Source organism: Triticum aestivum, chromosome 6B (genome assembly GCF_018294505.1).
Source record: "Triticum aestivum cultivar Chinese Spring chromosome 6B, IWGSC CS RefSeq v2.1, whole genome shotgun sequence".
Classification (NCBI taxonomy): domain Eukaryota; kingdom Viridiplantae; phylum Streptophyta; class Magnoliopsida; order Poales; family Poaceae; genus Triticum; species Triticum aestivum.
Genome location: NC_057810.1, coordinates 594,947,139 through 594,965,851, shown reverse-complemented (window position 1 = coordinate 594,965,851; position 18,713 = coordinate 594,947,139). Strand labels below are relative to the sequence as shown.

The window sequence follows — 18,713 nt, the reverse complement described above, 5'->3', positions numbered from 1 at the left end:
CCTCCCACTTGGCGCGCCCCCTTGGGTCAGCCGCGTCCCCTGTCCTCCTTTATATACAGGGGCAGGGGGGCACCCCAAAGTACAGTAGTTGTTTCTTAGCTGTGTGCGGTGCCCCCTTCACCGTTTACTCCTCCGGTCATATTGTCGTAGTGCTTAGGCGAAGCCCTGCGCGGATCACATCACCAACACCATCACCACGCCGGTGCTGACGGAACTCATCAACTCCTTCGTGCCTCTACTAGATCAAGAGTTTGAGGGACATCATCGAGCTGAACATGTGCAGAACTCGGAGGTGTCGTACGTTCGGTACTTGTACGGTCGGAACAAGATGACGTTTGACTACATCAACCGCGTTAAGTAAATGCTTCCGCCTTCGGTCTACGAGGGTAAGTGGACACACTCTCCCCCTCTCGTTACTATGCATCTCCTAGATAGATGTTGCGTGAGCGTATGATTTTTTTGAAATTGCATGCTATGTTTCCGAACAGGGGGTGGATGGGGAGAGGGTAGGGTTGGTGGAGAGCGACTTGAGGGTGAGGGTAGTAGCCCTATATCATTGACTGTGATGTATGGAGGAAGTGATATTTGTTGATATTATGGATGGGATGAGACTATAGATCAAGAAAATACATGTGTGCAAGATATTCTAAATTGAGCTATCTTACATTATCATTACATGACCACTACGTCATCTAAAGACATATATCATTCATCTTTTCAATATCCTAATTGTGGAAGCTGAAACAGAGAAATGGTTAGTGCACGATGCCAATTTATTTGGACCGCAATAGCCAGCAAACGCTCGTTGGGTGGCATGACAATTGCGAACGTTTTATATGCCAATTTCTTCAAACGCACATGTTAATTTCTTCACAAACACATGTCAACTTCAGGCTAGCAGAGGATTTTGCTGTGAAATTTGTTGTGTTCGCTCAAAGGAGTTGCCATGCTCCCAACACATAAACCACCGCAATACTACTCAGTTTGATTATTTCTACTTCTCCTGTTAGTTTAGTCAAAAGTTAAACTTTGTAATGTTTGACGCAATTTATATAAATCAACATTTACAACACCAAATAAATATATATAATATGAAAATATATTTCATGATGGATTTAATAATATAAATTTTGTATTGTGAGTGTTAATTACTCCCTTGTAAAGAAATATAAAACCCGTTCGTTTTTTCATGCACCCCCAGCGAACATTCGTTGAATAACATCACCCATTTATTTTGATATACTATAAACCTCTAGTCGAGTGGATCAGATGGTTGAGAATATATTCTTTGTTTCCAAAACATAGACTTAAGTACCAAGCCTGGACTAAGTGTGATACTAGTAATTAATCCACTCATATTAACGTTTATTTGGGAAATTGCTGTTGTTTAGAATGTAACCCAATTTTCTGGGAAAGAAAAGGACTTATTTTTGTAATGGGTGGAAATAACATGCAATACCCCTTCACCAGAAAACTTGGAAATCCAGGCTTCTACAAGCCCCGGGTTCTTGTTGGGCTGGGCTCAGGTCCAACCGTTTGAAGGCCCATTTGTAACCCACTACCAGTGTAAAAGGGAGTTTGCTAAAAAAAAATCAGGTAAAAGGGAGTCCAAATATACTCATTATTCAAACACTTGAGAAAAAGTGTCCAGTTTCAACGCCCCAGGGGGGGCGAAACCGGTGTGTAGGTGTATGAAGTAGTAGGACCAATTCAACCATGGAGCGTCACCACATATCAGAACAGCCACCGAGAACCAGTCGGCGAGCGCCCGTTTCGTCAAGTGCCAACTCCTTGCCTCGCCTCGCCTAGCCTAGCTAGCTAGCCCCCGAGAGGCGACCTACGTGCGCGCATCCACCACCCCATCACCCACGCACGCTGATCTCAGGGTCGTACCCAAGTACGACACGCAGTAGCCAGCCCACCAGAAAGACCAGAGGCGAGCACGCAACGCGCACCGCCGAACCATCGCCGTCAGCTCACCACCGCCCGCCCGCACGCACGCACGCACGGCAGAAGACGCATCGCATTGCATTGCAGGCGCGCACGACAAAGCCACCCGCGTACGCCGGCACCTACGTGGCCGCGGCGCGCACCGCGCACCGCGGATGCCGCCCCGCCAACCTCCCTCCCAGGCCCCCTTTTCCCGATACGGCAACTGTACCGGTCGTTCAACGCCGGAGAACGGACGCGGACGCGGACGTCCACCTCGGCCGATCGATCCCGGCGTCGTGGGCCACGGGGGAATTGCATGCCACGGAAAGGCAGCTGGCGCGGTCGTTTGCGTGAACGGCGAGAGCTCCATGACGGCGCCGAGACGACTAGTCCGGCCCGCCCGCCCCATCCGGCCACGCCTCTCGCGGCTGCCTTTTCTTGCCCCCTTGGCTTGCCGTCTCGCCCTCCTCCTCCGGCCCATGAGGGCTCCTTTGTGAGATTCTGGAAGAGGCGGGGCGGGGTGGTAGACCCAACTTCCAAGTTCCAAGTTGGGAGGGACGACGGGGCTCCACGCCAGCCAACCTCCCCCTTCCCCAACTCGTCGGACAGGGACGGGTGCTACCGTGCGAGTACTTTCGCCGATCACCAATCGGGCCAATCACCCGCCTGAGAAACGCACAGTAATCCCGTACGGAAAAGCAACAGGGACGGACCTGGCTGAATGAACATGGCAAATTTCCCTTTTTCTTTTCGCTTTCGTGCATAGCATATGTACGACGACGAGGAGGAGGACGACAAGAAGGTGTGAGTGCACGCGTGCCCCGTCGTTTAACCAGTTGATGAACCCGAGGGTTACTGTGGGTGGTGTGATCTCCCGCTTGCTGTTACTCGACGTACAATGATTTCATGATCGTCCAACAGTAGGGAAGCGTCCCATGCAGTGATGCAGAGATGGTGTAGTAAACTGAAAGGTGCTTTGCGATTGGTCACTTGGTCGGTTTGTTCTTTAAGCAAGCAACTAGGACGAGCACGTACAAGGCAGACAGAGAAGAAACGAAGGCCCACTTCACTGTCGCCTCTACTAATATCTGCACCGCCGGAAAAGCCTTTTCCTGACAGCGAGCGATGCCCGCTGCACTTCCGCAACAAAATACCGGCCGGCCCCCCGTTCTTTATCCCGATTCATCCCTGTGCGTGCGGTCGCGTCGGATTGGGTTTGGAGTCGTGCTAACCTCCCCCTCCCTCTGTCTGTCTGTTCGCGTAACCGAGATCGCGCCCATGCATGCAACTGGGCCACTAGGGTAGGGCGTCGCCATGATTAATGGAGGTTAACGTCTCGTCCGTCGTCTCTGCTGCTTCTCCCTTTTTCTTTCCCTTGCTTGGGTCGGAAAGGATAAGAAAGGGACCGGGGGCAGTTAACGCTCCACAAACCCCAGCACTGAGGCGACGCCCATAATCGACAGCCTACTACGTGCTGCTTCTCTTTACACGTGTGGCTCGGCCTCTGGCGGCCCAAGCCACTGAAACCACGAGTGTCGAACCACTTGGTAACCAACCAGTGTTCTAGATGAATCAGCAACTAGATCGCGGCGCCTTTTTGATCGATCTCTTCCTGCTCTTTTCCCCCTGTGCTGTATGACATGAACTGCATGTAAGTAACCGGTCTGTTTATTTGGGTTGAATTGGCGCCTGCGAGGACATCAAATGATCAACAAAAAAAGTATGCTTGGCCGGCTGGCCGGTCGAAGAAATGCATGCATGGAGAAATGATTACGGGCGGACGTTTTGCCGTCACGATACATGATTGCCTCCGCGCGCGCGCACACACACACATCCATCTCTGTCAGCGTTGTCACGTACAGCATGCAGCGAGCTCCATGTTGCATGACCGAACGAGAAAGAAAAGGCGACGGCCGGCCCACCCGCCTGACTGGTTGGTGTTACGTAGTACGTTCTCATTGCCCGCCGCATTATTGCGGCTACCTCACGCTGATTTCGACGGGAAATTAACCGTAGCTATCGTTCGTGGCCGCGAGAAGGGTCGAAAGGTTAAGGAAGGTGATTGGATCGACGCTGACATGCGGCTGCAAGTAGGCAGGCTTCGCTCGTCATGAACTGGGCCGGGGCGTCTTCTTCTGATTTGATTTGTCGGGTGTCATGTTTTTCTCACCATCTCATGCATTTAACATGCTGACTGTCTCATGAGCTCATCTCCTGCGTGTGAATTAAGCTCCAGAAGCACGGTAACTCCAAGCAGTTTGATTAGCAAAGAGTTCTCGCAGCGTGGAGCAGAATGAATCAACGAACTCGATGGCTATCTGACACATGGAACTCGAACTTTTAGTACCCTTTTCTTCAGGCCTAGCCTGCCTGTCACAGACGAAGCGCAGGCTGTCTTCGAATGATGATGGTAGTCTGGTAGCTATCACTAGGGAGGGAGCTCCTATCTGCCGCATTTCGCGACAAATCGAATCGCGGCGGGTGCGCGCCACTGAAAGCACTGAATTTTTCTGACCAAACTAGCAGCGTGGAGTTTTTAAGAACTGTAAGCAGCGACGGATTTGAACATTTTATGAAGATTGGCACATGATTTTTTTGGACAAATGTTTTTTTTGCAATGCCAATATTTTTCAAAGTTATGAATCAATTATTAAAAACTCATTTTTTTAATTCCCGAACATTTTTAGACCGCTGAACAATTTTCGGAAACAGGAACAATATTTGAAATTCCGAACAAAATTTGGGAAACGCAAACATTTCCTAAAATGGTGATCTTTCTTTAATCTGAGAACTATTTTTGGACATGGAAACATTTGTGAAAATCCGAGTTTTTTTAAAACTTAATCACTTTTTTATAAATTTTCAAACATTTTTTGTGACACATGGACTGTTTTTGAATATATACACAAGTTTCGAAAATGGAAACATTTTGTTAAAATTCTGATACTGTTTGGAATTCTCCAAACTTTCTTTGGAAACAAAAACATTTTTTGCCTTTATGATCAAAGTTTGAAAACAGGAACATTTTTTGAATTGTGAAGGAAATTTTGAAACCATGCACAATGTTTGAAATATTTTATTATATTTTGAACAAATTTTGAAAATGAGTTCTTTTTTTGAAATTCCGAACAATATTTGTAATTTTCAAACAAGCTTGAAAGTAAACTAAACTTGGAAAGAAAAAAAAGAAGGAAAGAGACAAAAGTGAAAAGAAATATTTTACAAATAAACAAAAGAAGAAATGGAAGAAACAAGAAAGAAATGGGCCGGCCCAGTCATGGGTGCCCCGACAGTTTGCCGCAATGTGCTGCACCGCGTCCTTCACTAGCGGGAACTTTTTTTTTTGGGTCAAATCGGGGACTATTTCTTGCATTAAGCGAGAATCCGTAGGAAGTCTTGCGTCAAAGTTTTCGTTACTGGGCCGACCAATTTTCGCGCACAGCTTAGGAAAACTAAATGGAAAAGGGGGACGCGCGAGGTATCTATCCCTGGTCGCTGTGAACGAAACAAGCGAGACTAGCCACCGCGCCCGCGGGGCTATTTCTCGCATTAAGCGAGAGTCCGTAGGAAGTCTCGCGTCGAAATTAAAAAAAAAACACAGGAAAAAGAGGCTGGGACCTCCCGCGCTCGCGGGTCAGTCCAGCTCGCTTGCCCTTCAGCGAGAGTTTGCTCTCGGCTCGCGTCAAACGAGAAATAGGGGCATCCCCCTTCGCTGCCCATTATGTCGTAATATCAACGCTTTACAAAGAGTTGGCGAGCAAACTCTAGTTGGCCTAACCCATTAAAGCATTTTACTGATGTCATTTTTGTGAACCTTCTAGAAGGTTTCTGAACCTTTTTTTGTTTCTTTAAAGAGTTTTCTGATTTCCTTCTCGCATTTGATAATTATTTTTTCTGTGGTTTTTCTATTTTTGCAAACTGGAAAATTTCCAAAAAATATATTTATTATATTTAAAAATTCTTCAGAATTAACTAAATTGTTGCTTTTCAAAATAATAATTTAAAAAATGTTCATATCAAAAAGTGTTCGAAATTCCAATATTTGTTCTTATAGTTCAAAAATAATTCAAATTTCTAAAATTGTTCATATTTCAGAAAATCATATATTTCAAAAAACTTCAACATTTTTTCCAAAAACATATTTTCTTCACATTTTTTTATAAAATGTTCCAAATCTCAAAAACTATTCACAAACTTGAAAAATGTTTGCATGTTCTGTTCCTTAGTAAAAAAAGATTGAAATTTCAAATATTGCTTGTTTTCAAAAAATGCTTATGTTTTTGAAATATTATTCAGCACCTATAATATATTAACTCCATTGAAAGTCTTTTTTTCTTAAAACACGAAGGAATACAAAAACACTAAAATAACGGACTAGTACAATGCCGAGCCGGTATAGTAACGGACCATTACATTACCACTATCAAGGCAAGTCGCCCGTGTCAGATTGGTGGATGGCCCAGCCTAGTTGGGAGCTGCATGTGCGTCGGGGTCTGTATTTGCCGCACGAGCGACAAATAGGAGCTCCTGGCAACGGGCTCGTGATTGCTCGCACGCCCTAGCGTGCAAGTCAGAGGGGGTATTCTATGCCGGGTGTTACACAGCTGCAAAAGCTTGCTGACACAGACACGAGAAGTACCTGAGCACTGGAACAATGTAGTGGTCCATCAGTGTGCACACGCTTCTTGCAAGTAACAAACATTGACTACCTTCCTAAATCTTCACACCAGTATTCGCTTCCTCAATTTCTTAAGTTCAGACGCCACCATCACCCGTTTCAAGAAAAAATGATGGCGCATAAGCCAACCAACTAGATCAGAGATTAGTTCCAGAAATACCGTTTCTAGCACTTTTTTCATGTGTTTTTCATATGAAACATGGCAAAAATCTTATGTTACATCTCTTTGTATTTATATACATCCTTATCCTTTATTGCACGCGGAATCTTAAACATGGCAAAAAAATGTGTTACATATAGGGAGATTCTTTTTCTTGATTGTAACGTGCACCTCCTAGGGAGCGCTCGTGATGCTACTGGTCGGCTCATTCATGTGCTTCTGCTATGTATTTTCTCCGACTTGGTTTTCCTCTATTTCTTTTTCTATCAATTCTCTTTCATGTTCTTTACTTATTAAAATTTCGTTTTCCATCTTCTGAAACTTTTTGAAAATTGAACATTTTCTAAAAATTTAGAAGACTTTACAAAATCATAAAAGAATTTTCAAATGCTGAAACCGTTTTCAAATTTCTAGTTAAATATTTTTTAAATTTAGAACAATTTTGGAATTCGGGAACATTTTGTGAAATCCAAGATAAAAAAAACCATGAACTTTTCTAAAATTGAAACGCTTTTTAAATAACCAAATATTACTTAAAAATTCAAGTACAGTTTAGGTGGTTTTCTGTCTTTAGCCGACTTAAGAAAACTGGTTGAAAACATAAACACTAGAGAAGCTCGTTGGTATAAGTTCCCGTCCCTTTTTGGGCTGACACATTTTGTGCAGCACAGAGGGATATGGGCACGAATCCTATTCCATGCTCATTGCGTCGTAATGTCGACCCTTCGCGAGCGAGCGATCTAGCTGGACCACATGGTAATGCATTCCACTGATCCACGTTTTTGGAACCTTATTTTTCCAACCGGGCTCTCAACCCCTTTCCATTAATTTCGCAATCAACGAAAATACATCAGTCTGTATCTAGATGTTTTTAGTGCCCAAACCACTACAACTAACAGGATGAAAGATATAAGCTTTTTGAGATCAAATGAAGCTGAAAGGGGAGAGCGAGCTGGCGCACCATCAGGAAACCCACCGCAGGATGATCCTGGAACGGACCACCCGCCATGGGACGAAAACCTGATGACACTCACAAACCGCAGCCCAAAAACGACAGGAGAGGAAATCCCAGGATGAGGCAAGTTAAACAACATCTGCGACTAGGCTAACCGTAACCAGAAGACATAAAACCAGCGGGCATCAAACCCCAGTGGGAGGCGGCAAGCAAAAGGACCGAGCGCTGAGCACTGCTAACCAATCTGGATCCCTTCTCTGTCACCCAAAAGGGATCTGCCTCGAGGGAGGGACCTGTCCGCCAGCGCAGCAGCCGCGTGAGCCAACCTCTTCACTCCAGCCTGGAGCTTCGCCCTTTCTTCTTCCTTTAGCAAACCTGCCCAGTACAGCAAAAACGAGCATGCAGTGAAAACAGCCTCAAGAGGAGAACGAACAATATGATTATCAAATGTGACTTTATTGCGGAGGGTCCAAATCCCCCAGCATATTGCAGCAATAATCATCATGTAAAACTGTTTCCTATCCGGAAAGAACTTATAAAGCCAAGTTAAGCTTTGCCACAGAGAGCGAGGGCAACATGAAACCCCGGCCGTCATGCCCAACACCCCCCATACCGACCGAGCAAGCGAACAGGTAAAGAACAAATGATTTGCTGTCTCAACTTCATTACAGAAGGAGCACACAGGATTTCCAGGCCAGTTTCTAATGCGCATATTATCACGAGTGAGAACTGCGTTCTGAAACAGCCGCCAAAGGAAAATCTTAATTTTCAGCGGAATAGGAGCTTTCCATACCATCCTATAGTTAGGACCTGAAAGATTTCTTTCCAATCATACATATACGGATTTAGTAGTAAACTTCCCTTTACTATCAAAATCCCACAAGATTCTATCTGGGGAGTCATTCAACGACAGTTTCTTAGCTTTCATAACCATCCAAGCCCACTGCTCACCCAACACCCCAACCAGTCTACGTCTAAAGCCCAGCTCATAGTTGTTAGTCGCCCAAGATGCAACCGTGCATTCCTGCTCCTGGCAAATACCAAATAGATCAGGAAAGTGATCTTTCAACGCAATATTCTCAGCCCACGGATCATACCAGACCCTAGCCAGGTTTCCACTTTCGATTTTAACTTTTCTTCCTGCCATATAAGAATCCTTGACCTTCATAATTGCTTTCCAGCAGGGAGAGTCCGAAAAGCGGCTCCGAATGGTAGCCACTGTTTTGTTCTTGAAGTATCTAGCTCTTACAATACGCTGCCATAGCCCATCACTTGTTTCTAACTTTCACCACCACTTAACAAGTAGGGTAATATTTTGTTTATGAAGATCTTTAATCCCTAATCCCCCAATCCTTTTCGATCGACATATCCTCGTCCACTTAACCATATGGTATCCATGTTTCTTATTTTTCCTCCTCCAAAAGAAACGTCTGCGATGTTTATCCAGCTTCTCAATAAAGGTCTTATTAAAAAGGAACATTGACATGAGGAAAGAGGGAATTCCATCCAAACTGGACCCTAGCAACGTTAGTCTAGCTCCATAAGATGCTGCATATGCTACCCAGGCATCAAGTTTTTTGATCATTTTTCCGTCAAGGAAATCTAGATCCGCATTCTTGAGGGTAGAATAAGTAACAGGGACTCCCAGATATTTCATGGGAAGTGTGCCCACTTGACACCCAAACATGTTGGCATACACCAAATCAGTATCATTATCCCCCCCCCGATACTAAATATTTCACTCTTCTCAAAATTGATCTTAAGCCCAGACATAAGTTCGAAGAGATAAAGCAAGATCTTGATATTCACAGCTTTGTCAATATCATGCTCAAAACAAAGTACTGTGTCATCCGCGTATTGCAGGATGCAAACCCCATTCTCAATAAGATCAGCAGCTAAACCTTTAATGAGGCCATTTTTGTGTGCTGTAAGTACCATTTTGGTCAGACAGTCAGCCGCAATATTAAACAGGAAAGGGGAGTGAGGATCCCCCTGCCTCACCCCCTTAGCACTTTGGATGTAAGATCCCACTTCATCATTGATCTTGACACTAACTGTGCCATTCTTCAGTATTTGCGAGACCCACCCACACCACTTAGAATTAAACCCACGTTTCCTATGACAGTCAAGCAAAAAGTCCCAATTGACTTTGTCATATGCTTTTTCAAAGTCAAGTTTCAAAACCACTCCCACCTGCCTTCTGAAATGAGTATAATGCAAAATTTCATGGAGAGATAGGATTCCATCCACTATGTGTCTCCCCTTAATAAAAGCATTCTGGTGAATACTAAACAGCTTGTGTGCATATTTGCTAGCTCTAATATCCATGGCTTTTGTAAGTAGTTTGTAGGGGCAGCGCAATAGACAAATGGGTCTATATTGTTGGATCCTACTAGCATCAGTTGACTTAGGCAACAAGGTTATGATGCCATAGTTAAGTCGTTGTACATCTAGCTTGCCATCATGAAACCAATCAAATAAGCATAGAAGGTCTTGGGCTACTACCTCCCAGCAGTGTTGATAGAATTCTACAGGAATATCATCTGTACCAGGGGCACGGTTAGAATTCATGCTAAACAAAGCTTTCTTGATTTCTTCTAACGAAAAAGGTCGAGTTAATTCCTCATTGTCACCAGGAGTAATCATCTCATCCTGAGACCATAGAGCAGCATCTATCTGACATAAATTGCCAGGAGCTGGACCAAATAAGGATTTATAGTATTCAGTAGCATGGACCAGAAGGTTTTTAGTGCCCTCAATAATAGTGGACCCACACTCCAGGGAGATCATGGAGTTTTTCCTACGACGGCCATTGGCTACTTTATGGAAGAAACCAATGTTATTGTCTCCTTTCAGAAGCCACCTCTGATTAGAGAATTGATGCCAGTGTAGTTCTTCTTCCACATACATCTTATTAAGCTCCACTAGAATATCCAACTTCCTAGTGTAGGCATCCCCACATAAACCATCAGTCTCTTCCAGTTTTTCAAGCTCCTGCAACTCGAGCTTGATAATTTTTCTCCTGATCTTATTGTGACCAAACAAATTAGATCCCCAGCCCTTAAAAAACTTCTTAATCCTCTTAAGTTTAATATTCAAGGAGTCAATGGGGTTTGAAGTGTATACAGGCCTCGACCAGATCTCAGAAACCAGAGGGAAGAATTCTGGATTACTGAGCCAAGCATTATCAAATTTAAAACACCTGCTACCTGGTGTTCTAGAGGAGGCACTCCCACCATCCACTAACAAAGGGTTGTGATCTGATATATCCTTGACCAACTTATGTACAGAAGCAAGAGGGTATAGATCCTCCCACTCAGGAGACATGAGAACTCTATCTAGCTTTTCCAAAGTTGGGATTTCTTGTTTATTTGACCAGGTATAACACCCACCAGTCATATAAATCTCTCTCAACCCAAGTAGATGAATAACAGAATTAAACACCTCCGAGAAGTGGGACATAGATGTTTTTTTGTTCTTCTCCCCACCATGCCGAATGATATTAAAATCTCCCCCAACTAGATAAGGAATATTACTGTTGTGACACATAGATGACAGTTCAGCAATGAATTCAGGCTTCTGTTCATCATGTGCAGCACCATACACAGTCATCAAGGCCCAGCTACAATTTTTGTTCTTATCGAACAGGTTCAGCTGCAGGATATATTTACCACACTTAGTCGTAAGGATATCAAATTTTTCCTTGTTAAGCCCACAAAGAATGCCACCAGATTTCCCCCTTGAAGGGATCCATTCCCAATGAAACTTCTGATAAGGGTCAATTTGCCTAAAGAAAGCAGGAGTATACGACTTCTTCATAGTTTCCTGAAGTCCAATAAAATCCAATTCATTGGCACTTATCATGTCAATGAGGCAGGTGGACATGCCTTTTTTACCCACTCCCCTACAATTCCAAAAAACCCCTTTCATTTATACCGATCGGGTTTATCTCTCACTCTGGTAGGTCTGCCAGGTTCCATAGCAGCCTTACCCACCCCCTTTTTCTGTTGACTTCTAGTCACAGGCCCGCTGGATTTATTGGGAGATAAAACCACCACCGATTTCTTACGGTGATACTTCTTTTTCTTGTTTTTAGATTGAACCAGGATGAATGGTTCTTCAATATCTCCACTATCATCGTCCCATGTTAAAGAGAGGGGCACATCATTGCCAAACCCATCACTGACAGTTATTTTTTGCGAATTACTATCAATGTTTTTATCCTGCAACAGACATCTAGAAAGTTCTAATTCACGTAAAATATCAACAGTAGCAAAGTCATCATCAGGTATTTGTACCCCCATTGAAGATGCACGCAGTATAATGGCAGAGTCAGATAAAGCAGGAAATTGATTTTTTGACCTGGGCATATTCGTACCTTCCAAATTGCGCTTCTTCATTCTGTTGGTGGTCACATCTCCCACCTTCTCCAACTTCTGCTTCTGTCTGCGCGAGATATCTTCTCCCTGACTCATGCAGTCATGAATTGGGGATCCAGAGGGAGATTCAACTGTATAGACACTGCAGTTTTCTCCTCCTTCCATGAAACCCTCTTCGAGAGGCACAATGTGAGGCAGGGAGGGCCAAACCACATAGTCTGACAAGGGAGGAAAAGCATTCCCATAAGTATTCACATCGTGACACACAAACAGAGGTGAGGGTGGAACAGGAGTAATCATTCCCCAAGCACCTTGATGCACACTGATCTCATTACTGGGAGATTCAGTCATCTCTTCCACTTTAAAATCCTCAGAGACATTCTCACATGATTTTTTATCAGATTGAGATCCACAATAAGACATTTTTTCAGCCGCATGTTCTCTGGCCATAGTCTCAATCAGAAGCTCTGTGTTGTTACCTTCCTCACTCTCATCTTCTTCTTCACTCTCAGCCACTGCCGGAAGCCTCTGCATACCCTTACCATAGTTCTGAGAGGAAAAATTACCAGTCACGGATGTATTCGTCTCCCCCTGCCCCATGGAAGAAGCAGGATATGAGTCCATCCTCGCTTTCTTGGGGAAGGAAGGAGATGCACTGCTATCCACGGCAGTATAGGACTGACTTTTCTCAGCACCCACAGTCACAACTTTTTCAACTTCATAGAAAAAATCATAATACTGTTCTCCCAGCATTCCTTCAGCTGAAGGGGAAATTTTCTCAACCTCTCTACAACCGAGAAGGATTCTAGCATATTCAGGTTTATGAACGGTCGATTCATTAACTTCTAAAGTAATCCCAACTAGAGCTCCAGCATAAGCTATATGTTCAGTGCATCTTTTCTCTATGGGAATGTTGCGAACCCTAACCCATGCTTTCTCCATAATGCCTTTGGCTCCAATAGAAGCAGTCCAAGGAGTAATACATACAACAATGTTCCCTTCCTTCAGAGGCAAGCGTTTTCCATAACAACATGCCCTTTCTACTTCACTAGCATTAGGGAATCGCATCACATACTGTGCAGGGCCAATAGAGCGGGCCGTACATCGCCATTTCTTTTTCCTAGGTTTTTTTGGCAAATATAGCATTAAATTCCTGCTCAATGTCTTTAACAGTAGCATCACCCTCCACTATAGTAATCACCACATTATTAGTTTTCTCTGCACTATGTTTAGCAGCACACATATCAGGAATATAGAAGAATCCCTGACCAGGCGACTGAAACCCACACATGAGAGGAATGCATTCCCAAGGCCTCAGAACTTGGCAAAGCTGAGCCATATGACCTAATTTGTTGCATTTTTCGCAGCGAATAGTAGGACAACGAGGAGCGAAATGACCTGGGAGGGAACAGTTGATGCAGATCTCGGCATTGCCCTTGGTCGTTGCTTGCCCAGGTGCAGGATGCGGAGGCGGCTCCTTGGAGCCCGCCGTCTTCTCCTTGGTCGCGCCGCTCTTGGCACGCGCAGCAGCTTCCCATCTGTCTCCAACTTCACCATCACCAGATCTCGAATCTCCCGACGTCGCCGGTGGCGGATCTGGCCGCTGCCACACCATGTGTCGAGACTGATTTGGCAGCGGAGCCCTTCGCCCACCTCAGAACCCTCCGCGCGCTGTGTTGTCGCGCCAACCACCAGATCTCCCCCCACCCCGATCTCCCATCGAGGCGCGCGGCGCACCCCCCGCCTGCTCCGCCGCAGTCACTTGGGCGAAGGATCGGTCGTCACCGCCAGCCTTGCCCCGCCACCAGCCAAAGGAATCAGGGAGGAGAGGATTGGGGAAGGAAACCCTAGGGCGCTCCCATAGATGCTTGAAGAGAGGCGCGAGGTGTGCGTCTCGCGTAGTGGAGGTAGGTGGGGGAAATGAGGCGACTCCCCTCGCCCCCTCCGCTCTAGAAGGCGCCACGCTCGGCCTGCTATTGGGCCCCGCCTATCGGTCGGGTGGCCATGAAGGGGCTCCCACGCGTCCCGCCGCCATTAGCAGGCGGTTGGTGAGGTGCGGGGCCACCCCGACCCGGTCCGCGCCCGCCTGGATCTCTACATGCCCCTCGTGTACCGCACCATGGATCGTGCCGTGTGTCGCACCCACTGGAGACGCGCTCACCGCCGGGGATCGCTCCCTTATCCTCGCAAAATGACACGGCAGCGAGATAATGTCACCAATGTCTATGAATTCCCCTGCACGGAGGAAACGCGCATCCACTATGACTCCGCGGTCATCCACCAGATTAAGCCGGAGAGCATCACGCCGGAGAATCAACTCGCCATCATGGAACGTGAGCGAGCGGTGCTGCAGATCGGCGGCGTAAGATACGCGCCATCTCTCGTCCCGTGCGTCGCCCTGTGTGTCGTGCGAGCACGAAGCCATCCCTGGTTTGGTTGCAGGGCAAGTTACATGGTGAAAAGCCTCTGAAAGGCACTTTTCTGTTATCTGACTACAACTTTCTCGTTTTTGGAACCTTATAGTGTTGATTGCTTTTGGTTGTTTCTTTACATGGTATTTTACTTTGCTTAATCATGTTTTATTTCTGTTTTCGCCTTTCCTTTTTATTTTTTGAAAAATATTTTATTGAAAATATGCACCATATTTAAAAATTGTTCAGAATATAAAAAATGTTTCTTTTCGAACAATACCTGGAATTTCAAGAAATGTTCACAATTCTAAAAATTGTTTCAAAGTTTCAAATACTTTTCAAACATTATTCATAACATTGTTCCAAAATAGAATTGGATTTAAATTATTTCTCGCAATTTTCATAACATGTTCCAAATAAAAAATTCACAATTTTCAAACATTATTCAGATTTTAAATAATTATTCACATTTTTTCAAAAAAAATGTTTGGACTTTTTTTGTAAAATTCCTGAAACTCCAAATATTGTTTACTTTTTCAAAAAATCTTCATATTTTCAATTGTTTTTGACATTTAAAAAATATTCACTTTTTGAAGGTTTTCTAAGAAAGGACAGAAACTTTATCTTTATATATATATATACTTAAAAAGAACATAATGTTTCCGTTTCACCTTTCTTCCCACCATCCCTTCATTCAACCGCCATGTAGTATATGATAATCAATCACCTTAATTCACTTACCTCCTGAACTAATTCTATTTTAATTTACTTACCAAACTTCTAATAAAAATACAAGGTAGTTCATGGGCAAAATTTGATGAACATTTTTTTACACAATCGCATTATTATTGACAGATAAACCACAAACTAACGTACTAGAGTATCATATTCTGTTGCAACGCACGGGCATTGTTCTAGTAATAGTAAAAAACACGAACGACTACAGTGCCGAGCTGATATACTAACAAACCACTACAGTACCAAGCCGCTATAATAAGTCGCTCGTGACAGATTGCTAAATGTATCGGCCCTGTTGGGAGCTGCCTGTGTGTCGGGGTCACTAAATGTAGTGTCGACCCAGTTGGGAGATGTGTGTGCTTCGGGTCACTATTTATCCGCGGCGACTATTTCTAGCCTTACGCGACATCTCGCGCCGTGTAAACAGTGTTGGGCCGGCCTGTTGTAGCGCACGACCCGAGGAATCGAACCATGGCCGTGCGGGGGGACACCAACGTTGCTAAACACTGCACCAGCTTCCAGTTACTAGTTTCTAACAGGATCGCGACCTATTAGAGGTGACCTGAGCCGGTTTTCCCCCTTTTTTTCTTCGTTCTTCGTTTTCTTTTCTTTTATTTATTTTTTCTGCTCCGTATTTTTTCATTTTTTTGGTTTTTATTTTGTTTATTTTTGTTTTTCATTCTACATTATTTTATACAAGATCAACATTCTTCAAATACTTGTCCAACATTTTTATATACTTGTTCAACATTTCTTCAAATACTTGTTCAATATTTGTTCAAATACTTGTTCAGCATTTTCCAAATAGTTGTTCAACATTTCTTTTCAAATACTCGTTTCAACATTTTTTCAAATACATGTTCAACATTTTTCGAATAGTGGTTCAACATTTTTTCAAATACTCGTTCAACACTTTTTAATACTTATTTGGTATTTTTTAAATACTGGTTCAAGAATTTTTGGATACTTGTTCAATGTTTTTTAAAATACTTATTCAACATTTTCAATACTCATTCAATATTTTCAAATAATTGTTCAGCATGTTTCAAATAGTCGTTCCACATTTTTTAATACTTATTCCAAAACGTGAAAAAAAAAACAGGAAACAGGCTGGTGTATTCCGCGGGCGTGGGCCGTCCCAAGTGGCGTTTGCTTTCAGCGAGGGTCGCCCCTGTCGCGCTTAACGCGAGGAATAGTCGTGCCCGAAGCTGGCCACGGAAAAGCGCAAGGTAGTCAGCCAGTCACAACAGTCCACTTCTCCTGCAATCTTTATCCATCCCAAAAATTGATCAGTGAGCTCTTGATCACTTTCAAATGTAGACAATGCTGAAGCTATGTTGGATTGCTTTTCTTTTTCCGAATTAGAGAGAGAGGACAAGGAGAGTGGAGACTAACAAGAGCCTCAAATGGCACCTACTCCCTCCGTCCCATAATATACGATCGGATTTTAAGCTTGAAAAATGATCTTATATTCTAGATCGACGGAGTATAAAAAGTTGAGGGTGTTTCCTCGCGCCCAGAATTTTGTGCACTGGTACCGGAGAAAAATTGGCTTCTTCCTTCCGTTTTACAGCAGTGAATGGATTTGCCTCTGAGTCGTTTACGGTGTGCATATGTATCCTATAACCTACAACTTCTCTTCGCCTTCTCCTTCCAAATTAAATTGGAGATCGCCAACTTATTTTGACGTGAAAGATTTGGAGAATATTTGCCACACTTGGGCTTTTCCATTACATGTCAATATATAGACAGATTTACAATCCTAACCATAAATGGGAGATCACAACAATATCGATACTCCTCGATTTAGGGGATTAGGAGATATGTCACGATACGTGACATATTAGTCTACACTCCCCCGCAGTCACAACGGGAGGAGAGCGGACGTTGAGACTGGACCGAAAATCCAGAAACAACGGGGACGGGAGGCCCTTCGTCAAGATGTCGGCGAACTGGCGTGACGAGGGAACATGCAGCACACGGACCTGACCCATGGCAACACGATCGCGAACGAAGTGGAGATCGATCTCGATGTGTTTGGTACGCTGATGCTGGATGGGGTTGGTGGACATGTAGACGGCACTGACGTTGTCGCAGAAGACGATCGCCGCAGGAGGAGATGGTCGATGAAGCTCCTGAAGAAGTTGCCGAAGCCAACTCGCCTCAGCCACGACGTTAGCCACGGCGCGGTACTCGGCCTCAGCGCTCGAGCGCGAGACCGTGTGTTGTCGCTTGGAGGACCAAGAGACGAGATTATCTCCGAGGTAGACACAGAAGCCTGACGTCGAGCGCCGAGTGTCAGGGCAGCCGGCCCAGTCGGCGTCGGTGTAGGCAATCATGGAGTCCGGTGAAGTCGAGTAGAGCTGAAGGCCATGAGAGAGCGTGCCCTTGACGTAGCGCAAGATGCGCTTGATGGCCGCGAGGTGCTGTTCACGCGGGTCGTGCATATGAAGACAAACCTGCTGAACGGCGTACGCGATGTCGGGGCGCGTAAAGGTGAGGTACTGGAGAGCTCCAGCAAGACACCGGTACTCCATGGGATCGGCCACGGGAGAGCCGGCAGTAGCGGCGAGCTTCGGCGAGGTGTCAACCAGTGTCGAGGCCGACTTGCAGGCAGTCATGCTGGCCCTGTCCAGAATCTCCGCGGCGTACTTAGCTTGCGAAAGATGCATGCCGGAGGAGTCGCGGGTGACCGCGATGCCGAGGAAGTAGTGAAGGCTGCCCATGTCCGTCATGGCAAACTCTGCTCGGAGAAAGGCCGTGATCCTGTCCAACAAGCGGGTCGATGAGGCGGTGAGGACGATGTCGTCCACATAGAGTAGGAGGAAGGCCGTGCCTTCCGCACACCAGAGAACAAACAACGAGGTGTCCGAGCGGGAGCACACGAAGCCGGTCGAAGTGATGAAAGTCACGAAGCGCTGGTACCACGCACGGGGAGCCTGCTTGAGACCGTATAGAGAACGGTTCAGCCGACAGACGTGCTCGGGGCGACTGGAGTCGATGAAGCCGGTGGGTTGTCGACAGTAGACAACCTCAGCAAGAGTGCCATGTAGAAAGGCGTTCTTGACGTCGAGCTGACGAGTCTCCCAGTTAAGAGAGAGCGTTATGGAGAGGATGACACGCACGGTGGCCGGTTTGACAACCGGGATGAAAGTCTCGTCGAAGTCGACACCGGGCTCCTGAGAGAAACCCCGAAGCACCCAGCGAGCTTTGTAGCGATCGAGGGAGCCATCGGGCTGGAGCTTGTGGCGAAAAACCCACTTGCCGGAGATGATGTTAGCATCCCGAGGAGGAGGCACAAGATCCCAAGTGTTGTTGCTGAGGAGAGCGCGGTACTCCGCAGTCATAGCATCGAGCCAGTTGGGATCCTTGAGAGCTGCACGGACGGAGTTGGGAACCAGCGAGTACCTGCTGACAGAGGAAACATGCAGGTTAAGCCGCTCGCGAGGGCCCTTGTGGA

At 45.4% G+C, this 18,713-nt stretch overlaps 1 protein-coding gene across 2 annotated transcripts; it reads right to left on the bottom strand.

Moving 5' to 3' along the window:
- Nucleotides 1-7,580: 7,580 nt before the first annotated feature.
- Nucleotides 7,581-14,003, bottom strand: LOC123138221 (uncharacterized). Of its 2 annotated transcripts, none has more exons than XM_044558150.1 (2): nucleotides 12,104-14,003; nucleotides 7,581-8,100 (listed from the first exon to the last, which is right to left on the bottom strand). In XM_044558150.1, the coding sequence occupies exons 1-2, from the start codon at nucleotides 13,281-13,283 to the stop codon at nucleotides 7,961-7,963; spliced, it is 1,320 nt and encodes a 439-aa protein (XP_044414085.1). In that variant the 5' UTR covers nucleotides 13,284-14,003; the 3' UTR covers nucleotides 7,581-7,960. The 2 variants fall into 2 exon arrangements, with proteins under 2 accessions (XP_044414085.1, XP_044414086.1); XM_044558151.1 differs by having other exon boundaries at nucleotides 13,503-14,003.
- Between the last annotated feature and the right edge of the window lie 4,710 nt (nucleotides 14,004-18,713).